Raw genomic sequence first — 11,984 nt, 5'->3', positions numbered from 1 at the left:
TGACTGGTGCTGCATCTTGATTTTATCTTATTTTCACTAGCCTGGTCTAAATTCCCATTTATCCATCTTCTTAACTGCTTATCAACTCAGTGCTGAAATCTAGTCCAGCTGTCATAGGGTGGAAGGACACATCCTGGACAGGTCGCTGGACAGACAGCCATTCATGATTACTAGGGATGCAACGATACCAATTTTTTCAAACCGATACGATACCGATACTTGGATCTGAGTACTTGCCGATACAGAGTACAAAAACCAATACTTCTACCACACACACAAATGAACACATTAATGGAAGACAGGTTTTATTTTATTCTGCCGATAAAAAAAAAATCTTAATAAAAATGACCACAAAAAATTTTGAAGTGAAAAATAAGCACTTCTGTTAAATTATTGCAGAGTCTCCACATTGTAATTTAACAAAATATCACTGAACTATTGGCACTGTCTCGAGCTTTCAGAATAATAAATAAACACTTCTGTTTGGAATAAAATAAATACAAATTAGGTTTGAGAATAAAATAAACTTTTAAATTATTGCAGAGTCTCCACATTGTAATTTAACAAAATATCACTGAACTATTGACACTGTCTCGAGCTTTCACAATAATAAATAAACACTTCTGTTTGTAATAAAATAAATACAAATTAGGTTTGAGAATAAAATAAACTTTTAAATTATTGCAGAGTGTCCATATTGTAAACAAACAGACAAATAACGAAAGTATTTGGCATTGACGAACTCCCCATCTGCCCGTGGATCATCAGTCCACTGTGCCGTTAAACCGAGGACTGACATCGCGCACACACTGCTTGTCTTTACCTCTTCACAAAGTTTTGGCACCATTATCTCCCTGATGTATGGGCGGTTGGGAATTTCATATCGCAACTCTAGTATGCTGAGAAGACAACCGGCATTGGCTGGTCATCCAGAGCGATAAAATGAGTCAGAGCCTCTGTTATTTTAACTGCCCGTGGATTTTCTCTTGACATTTTTCATCGCTTTTCCAAAACCTGAGTTAAAGTTGGCTGTTCCACACTGCTGACATTTTGTTTAGCCAAGCTACAGCAGCCTCCAGTTTATCTTTTTTATCTGGAGCCGCCAGTCTCACTCGCCTAACCCTGTGCCTGTTTAGCGCGGGATGTCCCCCTAGTGGCCAATCTAAAGAACTACAACAGAAATGACAAGCCACCCTCTGATTAATGAAATAAGTTGGTATCGGTTCATGGTATCGGTTAACTTTTACGAGTATGAGTACACACACATTTTACAGTGCATCCCTAATGATTACATTCACAGCTAAATAAACACCTGTTGGGTTTTCTCTGCCTGTATTATTGTAGGGTCCACCTTACAATATAAAGCTCCTTGAGGCGACTGTTGTTTTGATTTGGCGCTGTGTAAATAACATTGAATTGAATGAAGGAGAATTAGTATGGATATATCAAACTTGGATATTGAATATGTGCTTTTTGGCTTTACATTTGGAAATATAAGAATGTGTGTGAACATCTCCTGATTTATGAAGCTATGAAAGATTTGAGCCACCGTTATTGACCCTGAGGCCGTGGACATACAAACGTTTTCACAATACTCTGTTGTACAGAACAAACCCGCACACACACACACAGCTACAGACACACACAGGTCAGTCGTGGGAACTTTTTCCAGATTTGGTTTCTCTTGTATGGAATGACCAATTCTTGCTCCATGTCAGGAATGAGTAGTAATGTATTGGGACTAATTGTTTGTTCACTTACTGCCCCAAGCTGACAGAAAGGCAACAGAAACTAAAAAATAACACACAGTTCAACCAATGTAGGTGCCACAACTACAGGAAACAGGAACCTGGGGCTGTATCCGTGGTTCAGGCTGCTGCTGGTGTAATCGTCTTGGGGAAACAGTTTTGCCCCACTTTGGGCCCCTTAATACCAGCAGAGCATCATTTAAACACCTCAGCCTACCTGGGTGTTGTTACTGACCATATTCAGGCCTTTATGACCGCAGTGTCTGACTGTTTCCAGCAGACTAATGCTCCAGAGTAAGTCTGGACAATTGTAACAAGCTTGAAAGTCGATGCTTAGCATGACTAACTTTATTCTCTGACACAGCCTGAACTCTCTTGGGCAGGTAGTCGACTTTTCTCAAGTAGTCTTGAGCAATAGTTCTTCCTTGTATATCGGATGCCTTATTAAGGTCCTTGTTGGCTTTTTTCTTGTTTCTTACAGTCATGACTGTTAGATGCTGTTTGTCTGCTGTAGGCTTTTAGATCTGTCACGAGACAACACAAGCTCTGGGACTTTCATACCACACTGTAATGTTGCAGAGTTTTTGATTGCAGAGCAGGTCTTTTGCTGAGCTTGGAGAGACACCTAGTGGTGAAAGAGTGTTACATATGGTAAAACTCTGAAATACTTTGAGTGCTCACAAAAATGGATTTAGAAAGAACCTAACAACAGCTTTGGCATGTATACAATTATATATGAAGCTTAAATATATATATAATTAAAATAAAACAAAGAATATAATCAATGACATTTAAATATATTGGAGATGATACTATACAGAATGAAAACTGTAGAGAATTAATTATGAGAAATGTGAATATACAGCACTGTACACAACCACATTATTAGGTGTTGCTAGGAGACTGGGAAGTCGTTACAGTGATTTATTGAAATCTCCAACATACATGCATGTACACGTCACAAACTTTGAGCTTTAAAGTCAGTATTTGTTAGGACGACTGTTCTGCACAATCGGACATTTCTAAGGCAAACGTTCTTGTCGTGTGTTTAATTCGTCTCCAGGAATACTTCTCCTCAAACATTTGTCAGTGCAATCCCACAACGCTTCAACAATGTTGGAGTCTGGACTCTGGGCTGATAGTGTCCCAGTGTGTGTTTCTGTCCAGATATGCTTTTATTTCATTGCCCATGTCTTTGTGATCAGGCTAAAAACAAAAGTGAAGCCGTTACCAATCAGACAAACCGGTGTAAACGACCACGGCAGACCCAGTGGCATTTTAACCTTTCTTTACTAATACTGGACGGTTGCTGTTCACAATACACGTAGAGCTGCAGCTCTCCCGCTGCCCGCTCAACATCGCCACGACAACAACGCCAACCACAGGACCCAGCACAGTGGTCGTGTCCAAATTCATGGGCTGCATCCTCCTGAGGACCCGGCCTTCGCGGTCTACGTGGGCCGGGTCCTCAGGAGGTCGGGTAGGCTGGAAGTAAACGGCTGTGAAATTGGACGGTCTAGCCTTCTTGATCTACTCCCGCCCTTAATTCAGAGTATTTCCGGTTGTCAGCGCCACGGCACGAAAATCGAAAATGGACCCCGAAATCTTTCTCCGTTATTGTGTTCATTTTTAATTATCAACGAGCTAACCCACATTCTCGCCTGAAAATATGTTTAAAGTTTATTTTGTGGCCCAGAAAGATTAATAAGAGTAATTTTAAAACTTAGTAGCGGCCGCCATTGCCGGAAACTGGAGCTTGGCTGGGCCGCGCTATGAATTCTGGGATATGGTGGGCCAAGAAGGACACACCCGACCCATCCTTCAAATTTGGGGAAAAGAAGGACGCATTTGTCGGCTGCATTCGGAGGAGTCTACGAATTTGGACAGATTTCGGCGCGTCGCTGTGACGTAATCGGTCTACAAATGCGTCCTCAGGAGGAAGCAGCCCATGAATTTGGACACGACCAACATTTAATTCGGCGGGGCGTGATTACGGATGCCGTGCAGGTGCGGCACCGCAGGCCACGCCCCGCCACAACCAGTAACACCTCTGACTGAAATGCAGCCCCAAACCATGGCAGGCCCTCCACAGATGGCGGTGCACAGACGTTTCCGTTCTTTGCAGCCAGTGAGATCGTTTCTGCTGATGTTTCAGTGAACAGTGAACGCATCACTCAGTTCTGTGTCGGGTGTTTTTTCTCCACTTTTTAAATTTTTAATTCACTTGTTAATTAGTGCCAAATCTTCCACTAATAGGATTTAAGATAGATTCAACTCGAGAAATGCAAACAAATGATGTGTTTTTGCAAATCCTGCTGTAACAAAGTGTTTAAAATTTAGAATTGGATCTCTGCTAAACTGTTTGTTATGTGTAGACGCAACACTGGTTCATCCTTTGAGTTAGACGCCTTTTTCTCCTTGAATGATTCAGAGGTCATGATACAAGCAGCCAGCGTCTTTAAATGTCTGCCTCAAGGGAGACAAATTAATAAAAACTTATATGCAGCGTATCTACGGAAACTCTGAACACGTACAGCACCGATTAAAAATGAGGGTGAAATTTATGCGTTGGGTAAAGAAAACGACTCAATATAGCGTTAAGCTAAACAATATAAACAGTTTATTCTTGTGAGTGTTTGAAGAATGAAAACAGAACTTAATGAGGCTAAAACCTCAAATCTGTGTTATGACACAAAATCTCATGTTAAGGAGAAACACAAAGGCCAACTTTACTTCCATATATTTAATTTTATGACTCCATGTGCATGTAATCGTTTTCCTAATAACTGTGTGTGTGTGTGTGTGTGTGTGTGTGTGTGTGTGTGTGTGTGTGTGCTGGGGGATTATATATGGCAGCTCTTGCCTCGATGATGTAGAGGAATAGATTTATTGTGACGTATTCGTCATCAGAACAGCTCCACGCTCTGTTTTTACATTGCATCAAACAACAAGCAGAAGCCTGAATCAATAGATTTAATGGCGCTCTCTGTCAGCCCAGTACTTTTTTATTCTGATAGTTCACTTGCATCTCTCTCCTCCTTCTGCAACTATTGTGTGATATTGCCTCATGCACTTGAAAGGCCTACGACTGCTAGGAGAGATACCAAGAGATTTCACACACACGCCTTCATGCACGCACGCCCTCTACGAGCTGGGACGCGAGATAGGCAACTTGTGTTTTCTGTTGACTGCCGGAGCTCGATACGACTCCGCTCAGCCCCGGGGATCAATCAAAACACAGGAAACGGCACTAAAATATTAGGGGGGGGCTATGGTACTTATGAATTCTCTGAACACCAATCGCCGATTGTGCGGTTGTTGGACTCGTGTGAGCTCCTCAGGCTCCAGGGATAAGGTGTTTTCTCACACGATGGTCAGGTGTCAGTCAGGCCTGCCCATCCAGCGATGGATCCTGGGACTAAGACTGACTGCACTGCAGCCAAAATCAGAGGGCTGCAGTTTGGGGGCAGGGTGGAAACATAAAGGGAGGGGCACGGGGGCTTTCATCTCCATCTCTTAATCCCAGCCCGTTCTTATTCGCTGTGGCGCGCTGGGCCGAACGGGGGCTCAGGGTGTCGTGAACAGAAAAACAGTCAAAGGCAGAGGTGGATGATACTACATAACTGGTTTATTTGGCTGTCATTGACCTGATGTTTCATTTCCTGACATTGACATCGACTATTAAAAGGACCTGAATTTCAGATACATCAAATTGATCAATTGAAAACAAAATTCCCACAAAGTCGTACCCAACAACCGTTTATTGTTGCGTCAACAGGTGATTGTTCATTCGCAAAATACAGCTGGAAGAGAGGGAGAAGGACAAAAGAAAGCCAGCGAACGCTCGTGTCTCAGAGCAGAAAGCAAAACCTGAGCATGAATCACACCGGCGGGGGGAGAAAAGTCGCCAGCTGATGAGAGGAAGTCAACTCAGTGAAACTGACGCAGTGGAGATCTTGAAGCCATGCAGTAACAGAATATTGCCTTCAAATAACACTCGCACATGCTTTTCCAAAATCAAACATGCATTGGGTAAAGAGGTGTAAATACTCAACAGTTTAGCAATACAAATTCTCTAAATGTTGCTGATAATGAATATTTGTAGAGCATGTTACAAGTTTTCCAGCAATCCCTTTATTCGGTTGATTGTTGTAAGCAAACGATAAATGAACATCATTAAGTAAAAATAAAATAGAAAATAAAATCTAGATTTCGCATGGTTCTGCCTCGATGCTGCTCGGTGTCACAAAAAACCACAAGTAAATTCAGTCACTACTACTAATTCAAAGAGCGTCTTGTAAACGATCCTTCGTCGTGAGCGCAAACTCAGTCGTCACAAGGCTGCGAGTGCAGTTCGGATCACAGTGGTCACGGACAAGTTCAGCATCTCCTCTGGAAGCCGCCTCGTTAAGGCTGGTTATAGTTAGGTCACCCATCTGGAAACGTCTGGTCTGTACGATCAGTCATCCTCTCAGAACAATTACATCGTTTTATTTGTTTTTAAGAAAAGAACTACCAAAATCATGCAAACTACCATTTGTGAGACAAAAACCAGTTGGTGCTCTTGATTTTTCTCTTGGTGCTGGCTGGGCAGGTTTGGAGGCGAGGTCGGCGTGGGCGTCGGGCTTCTTTCTTTCTTTTAGGCACTGCCGTCCTGTTTGAGCCGCTGGCTGCGAGCCTTGTAGACCTCGATGAGTAAATCTTTGACGTACTGTATTTCTCGCTCCACCGATTCCGCCTTGTCACGAAGCTCCCGGTTCTGCCCCTCGAGACCGTGCAGCTCCTCCTCCAGAGAGTCCAGCTCCGCCCTCTTACGCAGCCTGTACCTGCAATTAGGAACAACGTGTGTGGTTGGTTTCACAGATTTTGCTGCCTTGCAACTTTAATAAAGAGTCGAGCGTGCGTGGCCTAAATGACGCAGAGGCAAACAGCTCCCTCCCCTGAGACAATTCAACTTTATTCACACGGTCCCAAATCACAACAACAGTCGCCTCGAGGCACTTTACGTTTACATAAGGTGGACCCAACAACCAACTGAAACTGTAGACTACAACAGTTTTTTCACATGCTCGCTATTTTAAGTGAACATGCCGAGCTGCCAGACTTGCAGGACTGCTGAGGTGGGGCTGCATTTGGCAGACAGCGAGGGACTTTCCACGTCCCTCCTACATTTTTCAGGACATTTAAAGCAATGCGGTGGCTGCTTCATGCAACACCATGCTGTACATTTAAACTACTCTTTCCATCACATCCTGCACATTCTATCAAAGTCAAAGCATGTTTACCTGTGAGCAGCAGTTTTGTTCTGGTCTCTCTTCTTCTGCTTCCTCTCGCCACTGCTGGTATCCAGAGACACTGCACTCATCACCAGAGCTGGTTTCACAGAGCAGGGCTCATCCTTTAGCCTCTGGGTGGGGCGGTGGATGGGGCCGCCCAGCAGCGGCCCCTCGCCTTCCCCTCTGGACAGACATTCGTAGCTTTGGTCTGCAAGGCATTCCGGGTAGAGGTAGTGGCCGTGTTGGGGATCGACAGCCTGTGCTTGTGACGGCTGATCTAGGTCACCTATAAAGCTATGGTAAGGTTCTGTGCTGGCCATGGACTGGTGGAAGTATCCGTCACCGGCCACCATTGTCTCTTGGGGGATACTCCCGGAAAGTCCTCCGTCTTTGCTGCAGTGCAAGACCTCAAGCCCCGTGCTGTCGTAACTTACATTTACCTTCACGTTGTGCATCAACTGTCCCTCTCGCTTGTGGTGGCCGTCGTACGAGCCACCCAGACAAAAACCTCGAGCAATCTCTTCGCTGCAAAACATTCCTTCTGAAAAACAATAACTCTCCTCTTCCTTCAAAGATAAAGCACATTCTCTCACCTTCTTGATGCTGCCCAGGCTGTTCTTGCTCACCGTCTTCAGCGTCGAGTAGTGGTTCACGGACAGCTCTGTACTTCCTGAGTAACATCCCCTGGAGCCCCACGTATCAAGTCCAACTTCATCTGCGACTTTCACGCTCTCGCCGAGGATTCTTCGCCCGTTGTTGTGGTGGTGGTAGCGGTGGTGGTAGTTGTATGGAGCGGGTCTTGCGATTTTGCTCCTGCTGATGGGTCCGCCGCAGAAGCTGGCCAGGTCCAGCTCCCCTGTTGCCAAGGTAACAACCACAGGGCTGGCTTCTGATTGGCCGGTCCCATACGAGCCATAGGGTAACTGGTAGTAAGACTGGGAGCCCATGGCTTGGGCGCCCTTATCACATTTTGAAGATTTCTCCAACTTGTTTGCGGTGGATGTGGACTCGGAGCGGAAGTAGTCCTCGAGCTGAGCCAGCTCCTCCTGCAGCAGAGAGGTCATGACCTCCAGATCCGAGGGCACCTTGACATCTTGTTCTAACGGCGAGGGCGGAAGAGATGAGCTTGGAGAAGACTCGGTCGTAGATACAAATGAAGACAAATCAACTTTTTCCGTCATCCAATCAGAGTGACCATCACCTAGAAAAATTCAAAACCAGAGGAAAGCGTAACGTAACGAGCAAAGCAATCCATTCTATTTTCAAGTGTTTGCAAAAAACGACTGAAATTAAATCTTGAAATTTTGAAAAAAAGGGAAAAAAATGTGAAATAAGCAAAGGCTGAGAGAGTAAACGTAAAAATAAAATAGTTTAAATTAAGCAATACATCCAACTAACCGATCATCTGAAAATGATTGAACAGCATCGTCTGCATTCGATAAATATCCACTTAGCTGTACTCACTGTACGACATTAGCCCCGTGCTGCACTGCGGCTCCGACCTCGGGATGTGGAAAAATAAAAAATCGTCTTGGCCAAACTCACCAATTAAGTGCTGCCTCTCCGCTGGCTCCGCCCCCGTCCGTGGCCGTGATTGGCTGGGGCTAGCCTGTCGGAGAAGGGGAGCGCTGAGCTCGCCTGTGGAACGGGGGGAATTTTCCTGCGAAGGATCGATGCCGCCATTGTGTCTTCTGCTTCGATCGAATTGTTCAAAAGCACGAACCGTGCGCTGGCTGCATGAAAGAGTTGTGGAAACACCTGAAGACCTGCGGGAGGGAAAAATTAGAACATTGAATTTTTATTAGCCTCGAACGGCCCATTTCAAACTTTAAGTAATTAAAAAAAATTTATTTAATATTTTAAAAATTTAATTACAAAATAAATGCACATTAATTTTTCATCATTTTCAGTTGAATGAATCACTTCAAACAGACTTTATTTGAAGCCATTCCTGACTGATGTCACAATTTCAATTTAAAACTCTCAGTTAAAAAAAAACAAAAAAACATCAAAATATTAAAATGATTACAAATATTATTTTTAACTTTTTCTATAAATAACATAATTTTACAGAATGCAGAAACATCTGTTGCGCACTTTAAATGTTTCCAGATCGAATCCATTCAGCGTGTTTACACTGTAACAAGTTTGAACAGGTCACTTTACACAGCAACGAAAACGCCCGCAAACCGCGGGAAACAACCACGGGACTCACCGCGCGGCGTAACGCTGGCTACAAAGTGTCTAAACGTGTTTGTAAGTAAGAAAAGACGCGTTTCTCCCAACTTTCTTTTACTCCTACGAGGCTAAAAGGCACTTGTACTCACCCCATAGTTTCTGAATGAGTGTGGTAAAAAGTGCGCTGCGGGAGCAAAGCACACGAAGCTTTAGGCTGACGAGGACGACAGGCACCGTTTAAAAAGCCATCATTTCCCTTTAGGAAATCAGGGACTCTTCATGAAGCGCTATTTCAACGGACAACACTTGCAGACAGAAAGTTTTTAAATCCGCTACTTCTCCAACTCCTAATGCCCGGACCGCATCACAGCAGATGGGATTAATCCGCACTTCACCGAGTTCACCGGGCCGTTACGTCATGAAGCTGGGGGACTTTCCCGTTATCCAGAGACTGTTTGTGCGCGAGCTTCACTTTATTTCATTAGCTCGTTTCACTTTTATTCACTTTAATTCATCCGTTTGTTGTTTCACATTAAATCGTTCATAAAATAAAACAAAGTAAATTTTTCTTACCATCTCTTGTTAGAAAACATCACGTGTCTGTTGGAGCACTAAACATTCACACCAGTAGTCAAATACGTCATCAGATTATTCCCAACACAAACTGTGCGCGTGTGAGGCGTTCGTGAGACGGTACAGTAGGCACTAGTTTTCAGCGCGCCGCAGCGGAAGGACACCGTGTTGCAGTTCGAAGGTGTAACTTTAGTTGCAGCCCTGTTGCATCAGATCCGCAGGGGATTCGCTGAGCGCGTTAACAATGTGGCCGCACCATTGGTTTATGAAGGGGAACTTTTCTGCTTCCATTGGCCTGCTATCACTCTTACACTGATTGCTAATCATTGCGCATTAACGGCGACGCGTCACGGCCGTAACTGGAAAGGAAGTGGCCAAGGTGTGGTGAGGAGACGAAGTCTGACCTCCAGCAAAAACTCACACACGAACATTTTTACTCTCTTTTTACGCTGCGGGTTATTCATGTGTGTTAGTTTAGTTAGTTTAAGATACTTCAACTACATGATGAGCAGAAGTGTTCAAGTTTGATACATAATTTGTAGTTTAAAGTAAGAAATATGAAAGTGTTTTGTTTGTTACAGTTTCCACAGAGTGTTCAAGTTTGATACATTCAATTCAATTTCAATTCAATTTCTTTATTGTCCCACAAGGGGAAAGTAGTTTATCAGCAGGATAAAAATAAACAGAACAATACTATAAGATAATAATAATGATGGAATTTGTAGTTAATTTACATACATAATTTGTAGTTTAAAGTAAGAAATATGAAAGTGTTTTGTTTGTTACAGTTTCCACAGAGTTTATCTGCTAATATTACAAAGAAAAATAATAATAACTTAATAATAAACGTGTAAATTATGAATTCTGTCAGCTGCTTGAGGTCGATGGGAACCCTCACAGACAGATAAACTGCACAGAGGTTTTGTGTACTCTCTAACACTAAAGAAAACATTGTGTGAGTAACCTGTGTGCTTACTCATTCCTCACATAACAACATCAATATTCTCAATGTAACAGAATATAAAATAAAAACAAATAAGGTTACAAACTAATAGGATCACAGTTTGTTTATTATGTTTTCTCTTTCTTGACAGTATGTGTTGCACGGAGGTGATGAGCGTGCTCATGGCCATAAGCACACACACAGAAACAATAATAATTATGTGGATTTCATTCCACGAGGTGAACACATCACAGCTGGTTTCACGTGTGGGTGAAACCTGAATGGTGCCTAATTAAAGAATAATACAAACTGTCTACACTGTTTTTTAAATGAAACTTTTCAGCATGTTAACGCATCGTTCTCACACTGATCTGTAAAGTCAGCAAGATGCAGAAGTGAAAAGTACTCATCTGATTTTTTATTCTGCTTAGAGTTGCCTTTGGGCTGGAGCCTATCCCAAATGACACAGGGCGAAAGGCACAAGACATCGTGGACAGGCTGCCAGTCCATCACAGAGAACACACACACACACACACATGTTCAGTCCTAGGGCCAACTGAGAATCACCAGTTACCCTAACAAGCATGTCTTTGGACTGAGCCCGGGGAGAGCATGTAAACTCCACACAGGAAGGTCGCAGAGAGCTGCAAACATTATTACGTCGTATTCATTAGAATTTGTTTTTCTTTTAGTGAAAAAAGAAATGATTTTGGAGTCTTTGTAAATTAGAGAGAGGACGTTATAATGATCATCTGTGTTTGGCTTCCTGCACATGTTGCCGAGCATCAGTTGTTGCTCTTGTTTTGCAGTAAAGCTTTCAGGGAGCTTGTTCTCACCGATTTAAAGACTCAAATATCTGGAAGTAATTCATTCAGTGTGATTAAGCAGTGTTGGCTCTGTTCTACTCACTTCAATATTTTGGGTTTAACAGACATTTTCTTCCTTTTTGAGTTCATTAAACTTACTATTATTGACCGACTTGACTAAGACTAACTTGTTTAACAAACACACTTCGTTCTGTGGTTTGTCTCACATCATGTCAGCGAGCGTGATGCCGCTTTAGTCAAAGTCCTTCATAGCAAAGCAAGAGCGTAACCATTGTGTTGCTCATGTTGTGCCACAGTAACACATCATATTCACTGTGAAGTTACTGAGGTTGTGTTTCTTTTACCATCATGTAGCAAATATGGGACGCAGTGGTGAGCCTGACAGCTCCAACAACAATCATGCAAGTCCAGCAAATGTTCCCAAAACACACAAGCAAAT

The 11,984-nt window shown here is 43.2% G+C and overlaps 1 protein-coding gene across 1 annotated transcript; it reads right to left on the bottom strand.

Moving 5' to 3' along the window:
- Positions 1-5,354: 5,354 nt before the first annotated feature.
- On the bottom strand, positions 5,355-8,790 carry atf5b (activating transcription factor 5b). Its single transcript, XM_085131329.1, is given in 4 exon segments — positions 5,355-6,574; positions 7,034-8,225; positions 8,570-8,671; positions 8,674-8,790. Coding segments are annotated over 4 exon segments (1,515 nt in total). The 5' UTR covers positions 8,708-8,790; the 3' UTR covers positions 5,355-6,387.
- Between the last annotated feature and the right edge of the window lie 3,194 nt (positions 8,791-11,984).

Source organism: Neolamprologus multifasciatus, chromosome 14 (genome assembly GCF_963576455.1).
Source record: "Neolamprologus multifasciatus chromosome 14, fNeoMul1.2, whole genome shotgun sequence".
In the NCBI taxonomy this organism is placed as follows: Eukaryota; Metazoa; Chordata; class Actinopteri; order Cichliformes; family Cichlidae; genus Neolamprologus; species Neolamprologus multifasciatus.
The sequence above is the reverse complement of the archived record's forward strand: the minus strand, read 5'-3'. Positions and strand labels throughout refer to the sequence as shown.